The sequence below is a fragment of the Drosophila rhopaloa genome, unplaced genomic scaffold (assembly GCF_018152115.1).
Source record: "Drosophila rhopaloa isolate 14029-0021.01 unplaced genomic scaffold, ASM1815211v1 contig_2, whole genome shotgun sequence".
NCBI classification, from domain to species: Eukaryota; Metazoa; Arthropoda; class Insecta; order Diptera; family Drosophilidae; genus Drosophila; species Drosophila rhopaloa.
The window spans coordinates 6,999,146-7,010,904 of NW_025335083.1; the positions used below are offsets into that span (position 1 = coordinate 6,999,146).

General features: G+C 43.0%; 3 protein-coding genes across 3 annotated transcripts; 2 read left to right on the top strand and 1 right to left on the bottom strand.

Moving 5' to 3' along the window:
• Positions 1-3,503: 3,503 nt before the first annotated feature.
• On the bottom strand, positions 3,504-7,024 carry LOC108052372 (signal transducing adapter molecule 1). The gene is made up of 4 exons (XM_017134757.2): positions 6,669-7,024; positions 5,931-6,208; positions 4,668-5,871; positions 3,504-4,547 (listed from the first exon to the last, which is right to left on the bottom strand). The coding sequence occupies exons 1-4, from the start codon at positions 6,709-6,711 to the stop codon at positions 4,015-4,017; spliced, it is 2,058 nt and encodes a 685-aa protein (XP_016990246.1). The 5' UTR covers positions 6,712-7,024; the 3' UTR covers positions 3,504-4,014.
• Positions 7,025-7,707: 683 nt separating this feature from the next.
• LOC108052369 (aurora kinase B) lies at positions 7,708-9,021 on the top strand. The gene is made up of 3 exons (XM_017134753.2): positions 7,708-7,971; positions 8,023-8,740; positions 8,802-9,021. The coding sequence occupies exons 1-3, from the start codon at positions 7,838-7,840 to the stop codon at positions 8,937-8,939; spliced, it is 990 nt and encodes a 329-aa protein (XP_016990242.1). The 5' UTR covers positions 7,708-7,837; the 3' UTR covers positions 8,940-9,021.
• Positions 9,022-9,310: 289 nt separating this feature from the next.
• LOC108052370 (palmitoyltransferase ZDHHC3) lies at positions 9,311-11,527 on the top strand. Its single transcript, XM_017134754.2, has 3 exons — positions 9,311-9,794; positions 9,859-10,299; positions 10,998-11,527. Exons 1-3 carry the CDS (start codon positions 9,679-9,681, stop codon positions 11,266-11,268), a joined length of 828 nt encoding a protein of 275 aa, XP_016990243.1. The 5' UTR covers positions 9,311-9,678; the 3' UTR covers positions 11,269-11,527.
• The last annotated feature ends 232 nt before the right edge of the window (positions 11,528-11,759 follow it).

The window sequence follows — 11,759 nt, forward strand, 5'->3', positions numbered from 1 at the left end:
CATGATAACAATGTAAGGTTACAAATTAAGACACACATGGTATCAATTATAGAATCCTTTTGACATTTATTGATAAACCTTTTTTTTTTAATTCTTGTAAAAGTTTCTATCCAGAATAGTTCAAAATTGATGACGGTCTACTTAAAATTAACTGTCTTATAGCAACTGTCAAAAACATTATTTTGGTTTGAAAAAATATTTGAAATAAGGATAAATATGACTTTTAAATACATATTACAGTCTTTTGAGACTTTAAGTCTACGGAGACCTCAAACTGTAGAATGGATTTTACCAATTTTTCTATTGCCAATAAAACAAGTTCGACTTATAGACCCTTTGAGCTAAAACTAAGACTTAAACTAAGTAATCTTTAGACAGAGGTGTACTTTTAAAGAGCAATAAAGTAAAAATATTTTTAAATTGCGGGTTCACCTTTCAGATTTCAAAGTGGTACAAGGTAGACCATTATTATTCAAAAATAGAGAGTTCCTATGACATACACATTTTGGATGGCAGATACATTTTCAGTACACCTAATATATATGTAAGTCTTGTCAATATCAGTTGGAACATAAAATACTTAAAGAATGATATTTGTTGAACATGTAAATTTTTAACACAATTTCTTCGCACATCCTGCCTTAAAAGGATAATAAAAAGCGTGTAGATTTTGTGGCCAAGTGTACCCCACCTTGAAAGAAGTGGTACTCATGCCATCACTGGGTATTTGTAGTGTGCTCGAGTACAACTTATCCAAATGCAGTGCAAGCCGTTCGCTCAAGTTTGTGTATTCGCTGTTCGCACGGCTCAAGAGAGCTGCCATGGAAGTTGGATTGAATCGTTAATTAATGCATGATAAACTGGAGGGGCACGGTAAGCACATGGAATGTGTGTTGTGCCAAATGAAAAGAAGGAAAAAACAGAACAAAACAAGACAAGGGAAAACGGAACAAAGAGAATGCAAATTTATACACGCCTTTATTTAGACATTTTGCTTGCGCTTTTTCTTTTCCCTCTCCGAAAAAAACAGTTTTGCGGAATTTGTTTACACATACCGACTTTCTGGTTCTGGCCTGCATTAAATTTAAGAGACTGGAAAATCAACTGGTTTATCGCAAAAACAAATTTATTTGTTTAGTAACAATAAAAGGAAGATAAGAAATAAATAAAGAGGATCCTAAAAGTTTGTCGCGCAATTAAAATGACTAACACCCTCAATCACACAAGATGAATATTATGTGTACATTTTTCATTACCACTTTTCCTTGCAAAACAATATTAAGCACTTTCGTTTGAAAAACTTTGCTAGCTCATGGTCGTTAAGTTTAAAATTACGCTTCCAGAAAACAACTTAAAGAAAAACGAGACGTTCAAAAGAGCTTAGACAGAATGCATCGTGACCTTGTGGAAAATTTACAAATAATAAATAGTCTTGCCAAGTCAACATGCCACTTACATACATATGCTAAGGAAATTGCTTTGCTAAGTAGTTTTTTAGGAAAATTCTTAATACTCCAAACCATTTTTCAAATGTCAAAAAAATGTTGGTAGTTCACATTTAGCATTTAAAATACAATATAATCAAAAACCAAGACCATTGAAATAATCTGTATATTTACAATTTAAAGATCACCATTTGTTAAACATGGAAAAGACAAAATTTTATTGAAAATTAGGACTTTAAATCCCTTTCGCCGAATTTTTAATTATTCAGCCATTTAGAATCCTGCTTGACGACCATCTTTCAATTTTTCCTGTTAAATAACCCATATTTTACTGAACCTAACTAACTGTTGACTAAACAACGGCGGAAAAAAAAACTGAACAAACCAAAAACTATTCACAGCTTATCGGCAAACAATAGACCATTGAATAAATATCAAAAGCAAATAGCCATAAATATTTTTTCTTTACCCCATTTCTGCCTGGTTTTTCAAACAATTTTTTTTTATTACATTTTCACCGCTTTTCCACATGGCGGGAAAAAATTTGGTGCCATTCGCAGCGAATGAAGAGCTGAAAAAGGGAATCATTTATGCCGCTTTAAAAGCCACAATCCGCAGGCCTGAAAGCCAGGGTTTGGCCCTCATGGTCCATAGTCCGTGGTCCGTGGTACCGGGGATTTGCAGCCGGGCACAAAAATGGCAATACGATACATAACGCAATAATGGTAACGTGTAGACTTTTATGACATAGAAAACGCGAAAGGCGCGAAGCTTTACGATGCCCGCATCATTTGATTTTATTGCCGAGTGTTGGAAAAAAGCAGGCCAACTCTCGGGAGCAGGAGCAGGAGCAGACAGGTCCGGATGAAGGGTCGTCCTTGAGCCAGTTGTTTCTGATTAATGCCATCCGACTTGAAGGATGCAGCGGAGCACGGCACAAAATGCAAATCACCCGGCGGAATAATCAAATCGAGAACGAAACTGAGCAAAACGGCATCAAAGTTGACGACGAACGGAAGCTGCTGCACAAAGGCACCAAACAACACACAACTGCACAGCCCAAGGGCAAAGGACGAACAAGGTGCAGGTGTTCCCACGCCCCCCACCACGCCCACTCCGATGGAAAGGGGTGCAAGGACAGCAAAATCAATTAATTTAAAAAATATCCATGCATTTGTTGACATTCTTGCAGTTATGCGGCAACTACCAGCCCGTAGGAATCAACAAATATTTGCATAACCTGTTCGTCTGTCTTCTGCCTTGTTTTGCTGCTGTGACATTCCGCATTTATTGACATTTTCTATTTACTAAGCTCAGACTGTCTCGCTTTTTGACAGTTTATTTCATAGGATATTTGTGCCATTGAACGCCGAATGGGAATTGCTGAATTGTTGCATGTTTGTTGGCATGCGAGACATTGGCATGTGGCAAGGATTGCTCGAAATATATTGGAATCCTATCTGAAAAGTGCACCGACACGGATTTTGGGTTCTGCTTAAAGGGGATAAGCTAATTTGATTGGAGCCAACCACGTTAAGAACGTCAACACTTGATGCACTGCAAATAAACACATCAAAAATTCTTTAAACTTCTAAAAAAAATAAACGTCAGTTTTAACTATACTCAATCTATTACGAATTATTATTATTAACTCTGATATTGAGATTTATACTCTTATTCCAAGTCTTTTCCAAAACTTTATTAAATCGTTTTTTATAAATAATTAAATATATTTTGAATCGACTTGTCAATGTATTTTTAAAGCCTTCAAATTAGAAATAAATAGTAAAATAAAATATAAGAAAAATGATCAGGGTAGGCAAATAATGAATATTAATTAGTAAGCTCGGTGCGTAATTTTGTGACTAGTCATAATTATGAGTTAAAATTTATTGTTTAATTCGACCCAATCTCTTATCATTTTTATAGACATGAATACGCATGGATACGCTAACTCACTTAAAACCGCCGAATCCTTATTCAATCGGAGATCCGTCACTGACGGCAAACGATGTTTTTGCTTAGTAGTTCTATCTTTTCAAAGCAATAATGAAGACATTGTTTTCTTAGTATACTTTAATGGTTTTAATGAATGTGATTCGTTTCGTTATTTTTATCATATCATAATCCGTACAATAAACATATTACATAATAGTTATCTCTCCTGCACTAAATACAAAGTTATACATGGTGTTGAATATAGAATAATATTTATATGGTATATATATATCGATTATCTTTCTTCCATAAAACATATTGTTTGGCTGCACAACACTCAGGCCAAAATAGGATGTAATAAAAAATTTAAAAAACCAAAAATGTGAGGGATAACAATTTTTAAATTAATTTGGCTTCTTTCATTCTTTTTAAGGATAGTCAAAATTTTTGGTTCACTGACAATTGCTTCTCTCGGCCCTCACAAAATATTCATAGAAGAGATTTGACAACTTTTGTTCATCAACAAGTTGTACGAAATTAAAGTACATCCCTTTGAAAGACAGGAGGAAAACTTCGTTTTGGGGAAAACTAAAGCAAACCAGGTGAAGGGCTCTATTTTATTCCAGCGGTCTTACCGCTGCTGTTGGTAGATAGGAATGTTGTTTTTGACAGCATCGTTCTGCATGTGATAGCCAGGCGCCCCAACAGGCGGCCCCCCAGCCATGGACATGGCGGCCATTTGCTGGTGCAGCTGACCGAACTGATCGAGTGGTGGGTGCTGCTGCTGCTGTTGCGCCTGCTGATGCTGATGCTGCTGTGGTGACATGTAGCTCTGTGGGTTGACGGCTGGCGATCCGTTCGGTGCATACAGATTAGGTCCAGGCTGGTATCCTTGTGGAGGCGGTGGCTGCTGATGCTGTGGCGACATGTAGGCGTGGGGAGCTGACGGCTGCTGCGGCTGTTGGATTTGTGGGATTGCTGGCGGAACTTGGGCGTACTGCGACTGCTGCTCAATGTGGTAGCTGTTCTGGGGATGTTGCGGTGGCTGCTGGGGATGCTGGGGTATCGGCTGCTGCTGGTTGGTCACAGGAATGGGCTGAGCAGTGTAGAGGGGCTGGGGACCGGGTGCACCACCAGCGGGCTGAGTAAGATGGGGCGGCAGCGCTGAAATAGAGATTGTAAAATATTAGATTGCTTTCTTAAAAATAAGAAATTTCAAAAATTTTACGATTTGTATAATTTTTTGAAGTTTTGACCAGCAAGTTAATGTTTCTTTATACTTACAATTCATCTGTGCAGCATGACCATTCTGATAGGGAAGTGGCACCTGTCCCTGCGGTTGTCCCAGATAACCACCAGGAGCTCCAGGACCCTGCGATGGAGGTCCAGTGGGAGGGTTAGATACGGGGCCATATGGCAGCGAGTGCATGCCCGGGTAGTTTTGGGTCGGAGGGAAACCACCCGGAGTGGGGTAACCTGGAGATCCGTAGAGAGCGGCACCCGGAAAGCCAGCCAGTCCAGGCATAAAGCCACCAGTAGCGGCGGAAAACTGTCCAGCCGCAACCCTATCGTCACGCATCAGGGTATGGTAAAGGTTGATGGCGTCCACAAGGTCGCTGGACAGCTGCGTCAACTGGGCGTGCTTGCGGTCTACACGCTCAAGTTCGGCATCGATCAGCGGACCCATTTGATGGACCTCCTGCTCCAGCTGCAGCATCTCGTTGCTGTCCTGCGAGGGATCCTCGGGATTGGCCTCGTGCAGCAAGTGCAACAGCCGGTCGATCTTTGACTCGTCGATCTCCACCGGCTGAGCAGCGGCGGCAGCTGCTGCCGCTTCAGTCTTTTGCTGCAGCGCCGCAGCAGAGTCCAACTCTCTTTGCCCGGCAGCGGCGGCCGTCTTATGCTGTTGATTGATGTCCAGACGTTCGGGATCGACGGACAGATCGGCAGTGACGAAGTTCGAAGGGAAGAGGCCCTCGCCGCGCTGGTTGTACCCCTTCCACCAGTTCGGGTCGCTGTCGTCCAGCACATGAATGATCTCGCCTGAGAAGAAGGTCAGTTCGTTCTCCTCCGCCGCCTCGAAATCGTACAGAGCGCGAACCTTTCTCGGTTCCGGAGCAGAAGTGGCATTGGCATCGCTGCTCGGGGCAGTAGAGGTGGTTGCACCGAAGGAAGGATACAACGAGGGATAGGTACTGGCGGGGCCAGCACTTGCTCCGCTCCCGGTCTTGGGACTGCCCTTGTTCTCCTTCAGCGACAGTTCGATGGCCTTGGCTATGTCGTCCTCCTCCTGCTGGCTGCTGACCACATTCGGATCCTTGGGTAAGGCGGCGGCCTTCTCGGCGACCGTCTTGTTGCCCTTATCACCCAGATTCTTGAAGTCGTGGCCCTCTTGGCGCAGCTGGGCGTACAGGGCGGGTATCAAGTCGAGTTCCCGATCGTTCTTGTAGTCGTTATCAGCCCAGTTCTTGAGCACTTGGCGCATTTTCTGCGGGTCATAGAAAATACTATAGAAGGAGAAAAAGAGCATAGGTTTATTATACTTACCAACGAAACCTTGGGCTGCGCCTTGAGCAGCAGCCGGCGGAATTCGGTCTCAAAGTCCCGTGAAGCCACCTCCAAATGAAGCGGTTTTCCGCAGTTGTTGGACAGAGCGTCCAGTAGTGTAATCGCCTGCATGACCACATGAGGATCAGTGTGGCCCATTCGGCGCATCACCGCTTTAAGGCAATCCTTGGCCTGTCGAGGATTTGTTGTCACCTTGTCGCAGACATCCAGAATCAGAGACCAGTCGTCGTTGGTGTTAGTCTCGCTGGTGGCCTTTTCTATAATGTTAGAAACAAAGAAACCAAATTAGCTTAACAGTATATCAGAAATCCTATTCTGACTCATGCCAAATAAAGATAAGGCAGTTTGAACACTGATTGCAATATTATTAGAAAATCAATACAACTTGGGAACGCGCTAAATTGCATTAAAGGAGGGGGTGGGTGTGAGACAGGGGGTGGTATTCGTACTACGTCACTCAAGGTCAGCGACTGTCAGACAAAAACTCCAATAAGAAGTTCAACGAACGACGCAGAGCTGCGCACAGCATCTCACATGACTTTCTTTGTTGTCTGGTTAATGGGGAATCTGAGCTCTAGAGGAAAAAGGGTGATGTGCAGGGGTTGAAACCTAAGATTAAACTAGAAAACTATGAAATGCAATGGTCAGATGTGCAACCCAATTGGAACTGCGCCTCGTCCAATCAGCCCACCCACTGGGTTATCGATAGACACTCACCTACGTCGGCGTCGAATGGCGACGACTGCCCAAAGATGCCCATTTTAATGACCAAACGCTCGCTCAGCTATCTGCCAACAATCTGCGCTGCCCCGGGTCAATAAAATCCAAATCAGTGTAATCTTTGTCTGGGTTCCCTTTTGTTTTCCCTGGGCAATCGATTTTTGGTGCGTCACGGCGTCTAAAATACGGCTTTTGCTTTGCTATTGCCTGGAGAAACCTTCTGCGCGTTTTTTCAATGGCTTGCTGGTTTCTAATTCTATTCGATCTGATTTAAAGCTGCCAAAATGCGCTTACAAATTCGCATAATTTTGGTTTATTGTGTAAAAAAGTGACTAATGGCAAGTGTGCCCAGTTCTCGGAAGACGCAAAAGGCCGTAAAATTTGGTTGCATGAAAGTATCGATACCTTGGTTAGGGGTATCCGTGACCTACAAATATATATGACTTTTCAGCTAGCCAAGGAGTCTAAAAAACATTTACATTGAAATATTTTTCTATTAAGCTATATGTTAATAATCCTACCATCATAGTGACATTTAACAATAAGTATTGTATTACTTATGTTTGATACAAGACTAGAGAAGTTTAAATGTTTTCGGTAAACACATTTTGTAAATTTCTTCTCAAAAACAACCTATTGATAATACACTTAAGCCAACCGGAAATAAATGTTGAGACTTTTAAAAGACTACTCAGATTATCACAATATTTTATTTGCACATAAACAACAACATTTGAACTGGTGGAACGCACGATTTTCCATAATATCAAATTGGAGAGTATATCTTGAGTTTTAAATAGTAACTAACACCGAGAAATTAAATAAAATTTATATAGAGTCCCAAAATAATTACATTTTTTGTCGTTTTCTTAGTAAACATTTTTGTTGACTTTAAAACTATTCACCAATCTCCTAATTAAATAAAATAAAGCTTATCTTAAATATTTCTGATACTATACAAATTTAGCACATACTGTTAAAAAAAGTCAGTGACAACACCCTACCGTTTCGGTGAAAAGTCACAGATTGAGTCGTTAGTAGTATGCGGTCACTCTAATCTCAGCATTCGAAAAAAACGCGCAAATAGAAGGGACGCCAAAAGGAAAATACGATACAAAATAGCATATTATTTGTTTTCATTGCATTTTAATTGATAAGTCAGCGCCATGACGCTTTCCCGCACGAAGCACGCAAACCGCAACCACTTGCCTCACCTGCTCACCAAGGTGCCCGAGGAGCACCAGGAGCCGATCAAGAATATGTGCCTCAAGATGATGTCTCACGACGCCTACGGCCAGCCGTGAGTGAAGCCCTATAAATTGAAAAACCGTACTTAGTGTTGTTTCCTTAGGTACGATTGGAGTGCCCGCGACTTCGATATGGGCGCCCACTTGGGACGCGGAAAGTTCGGACGCGTTTACCTGGCCCGGGAGCGCCACTCGCACTATTTGGTGGCCATGAAGGTCATGTTCAAGGAGGAGCTGCGCAAAGGTTGCGTACAGCGGCAAGTCCTTCGCGAGATCGAGATCCAGTCGCGGCTTAAGCACCCGCACATCCTGCGCCTGCTCACCTGGTTCCACGATGAATCCCGGATCTATCTGGCCCTGGAGATCGCCTCCGAGGGTGAACTGTTCAAGCACCTGCGCGGAGCACCCAATCACCGGTTTGATGAACCGAGGGCTGCGAAGTACACCTACCAAGTGGCGAATGCCCTGAACTACTGCCATCTGAACAACGTGATCCATCGGGATCTGAAGCCGGAGAACATTCTCCTGACCAGCACAGACGATCTGAAGCTGGCCGACTTTGGTTGGTCGGCGCACACGCCCAACAACAAGCGGAGGACGCTCTGCGGCACCTTAGACTATCTGCCGCCAGAGATGGTGGACGGCAACTCCTACGACGACTCGGTGGACCAGTGGTGCCTGGGCATCCTGTGCTACGAGTTCGTCGTCGGCTGCCCACCCTTCGAGTCGAACAGCACGGAGAGCACCTACAGTAAGATCAGGCGCATGGAAATATCCTATCCACCGTATTTGTCCAAGGGTTGCAAGGAGTTAATTGGCGGGGTAAGATAGTGGGAGCCTTTAAGGCGTTATCTTTTTATCTGACACATCTTAATCTTTGCAGCTTCTCCGCAAGCAAAGCCACGGCCGGATTACCTTGGTGGAGGTGATGACTCACTCCTGGGTAAAGGAGGGAATGGCCGAAAGGGAGCTGCAGCTCCAGAAACAGGAGCGAGGCAAGGAAAACACAGCCAAGAATTGAGTAAATTCGAGTGTGCATTTTTAAACGACTTTTTAATAATTTTACTATTATGTTTAATAAATGGTTTAAGCGATTATATGAAGTTCTTTCTTGAGTACCATATTTATTTTCCTTCTTAATTATTAGCTGTTCAAGTATGAAATTTAAAACAAACTTAACAGGCTCTTGAAATTGGAGTTTTAAAAATATAACGTGTTCTGTCAAAACCTAATTCTTTTGGAGTATATTTTGTGAATATTAATAAGTCAAATTTAGCTATTAAAATTATATAAAATTATTATTCCCAGATTTAAATTTATTTTAATATTCGAAATCCCCCTTGAATGTATTGTGCTGCGCTTATGAGAGATAGGTATTCCAGTTGTTCGGCAGTGCAATATTTTCGCTCTTTCTGCGAACGGTCACCCTAAATAAATAAATGACAATTTCAAGCGTAAAATAAACCCTAAAAAGTCGATGAAACACTCGATTTGTGAATTGTGCACCCACCAGTGAGTGGGCAAAGTGCGGTAGCCGACGAGACCGCCGCCAGGAGCTTCTGATCCCACCCAGGAGTGGATCAAGGGCCGACAAACGGGCCGAGGGAGTACAGCAACAATTGTTATTTTTCACCCGTCGATTTTCAGGGGGAGGGGGCTACGGACATCAGCTCCTTCGGTTTCTAATTAAATTAAAAAAAGGGGGAGAGGCAATAATACACCAAACGGTTCAATATAATCGAACACAAGCCAGCTTAGCAATGGTCTTCATCCGGGATCCCTGTGGCATCGCCTGCCTGGTGGTCACCTACGGAGCAGTTCTGTATGCGGACTATGTGGTCATCCGCTGGATTATCCTTACCACGATGCCGGGCAGGTGAGTAATATGGTTGCATCGCAAATGAAGACGTCGATCCAATGGTTTCCCATTTTTCCCTTAGCCTCTGGATGTCCTTCCATGTGGTCCTCTTCAACACCGTCGTCTTCCTGCTGGCCATGTCCCACTTCAAGGCCGTGTTTTCCGATCCGGGCACCGTGCCACTCCCCGCCAACCGACTGGACTTCTCTGACCTGCACACCACCAACAAGAACAATCCGCCGGGAAATGGCCACAGCAGCGAGTGGACCGTGTGCACCCGCTGCGAAACGTACAGGCCGCCGCGGGCCCACCACTGTCGCATCTGCAAGCGATGCATCCGGCGGATGGATCATCATTGCCCCTGGATCAACAACTGCGTGGGCGAGCGCAACCAGAAGTACTTCCTGCAGTTCCTTATCTACGTGGCCCTGCTCTCCCTCTACTCCATCGCCCTCATCGTCGGCTCGTGGGTGTGGCCCTGCGAGGAGTGTAGCCAGAACGTGATCGAAACCCAGTTGCGAATGTAAGTCCCGGGGGCAGATGCACTGCAGCAACAATGGGAGAACCTGGGGCCTTATTTGGGGTGCGCTCATCTGCATGCAAAGTGCGAATCTATTTCATTGCAAGCTGGGGAGGAGTTCTTAGTTAAAAGAAAGATATGTAATTACTTTTATTTCACTATCTTTTTTTCATGACACTCTTGAATACGTCATGATAAGTTGACGTATTCCATTACTAAAATGTCCCATTTTGACATATCGATATAGATATATCTTAGAGCAGCAATTTGATTTATATAATTTCTAAACACGTATACAACACAATTTGGAGGTTTATGCAAGCGTGGCAAAAAAAAGAGTAGGTCTCCCATAAAAATACAAAATATCTGATCCAAATTTAAATATGCTCTGATACAATTGATGATACGATGACGTGGTGAAATTTTGAATGCTAGGTAATTGTGACCTTACTCGACGACTAATTTATGCCTTCCCACTCAAGCCTCTAATATAAAATGTTGCTTTTATTGAGCTCTTGGGGTTGTAAATATAGTTGAGGGAAAGGTAATTAGTTCGTAACAACATATAGCGTAAAACCTTGGAAAAGGCCACATAGGCATGAAAGAGCTTGTAAGATTAAACTTGCGGTAGGAGTTAACAAATGTTTTCTGTATTGCTTAATAGTATAATATTTAACACTGTCATCCCTCTTCCTTTTCAGGATTCACTCGGTTATCCTGATGCTGGTGTCGGCTCTGTTCGGGCTCTTCGTGACGGCCATTATGGTGGACCAGCTGCATGCGATTCTGTACGACGAGACGGCCGTGGAGGCGATACAGCAGAAGGGCACCTACCGGCCCAACCGGCGCAAGTACCAGCTCCTGGCGGATGTCTTCGGACGCGGACATCCGGCGCTGTGGCTGCTGCCTTGCACCAGCCTGAATCACTCCTCGCGGTACCATGATACGCCTCTTCTGAGCCACGAGGTCTAGGGCCCGGAAATATTCTTTATATTTTGTCCCTGTGTTTATTGTGCGGGTAAAACTGCCCGAGAGTGTTTTTAGTTTTTAATTATTGTGTGATTTTCTTTTAATCAGCCTCAACACCCCACCCACAGCCAGTCAAATTGATTCGTATTTCGTATTGTGTATTATATGCAGATTCCAACTTAATTTATGCTTTAGTTTATAATCGTTTGAAATTATAAATATAAAGGAAGCAGCCACGAGGGAAGAAAGAGCATACTCAAAATGAACATGAATATTTTATAAGGAACTTTTTGCAATTGCTTGTTTAAAAATGCATGCTTAGGTCATTTGTACACCTATATGTATGAACACCAATGAAATCTTCGGCCACCCGGGGTATTTTTTACCAGTATCCAATTAAGCAGCACATTCTAATTCGAGACACGAAAAAATCTCAACTGTATACAATACTACATAGCTATATACCGAGCTAGGGTATAAGTCCTTATAAAAGC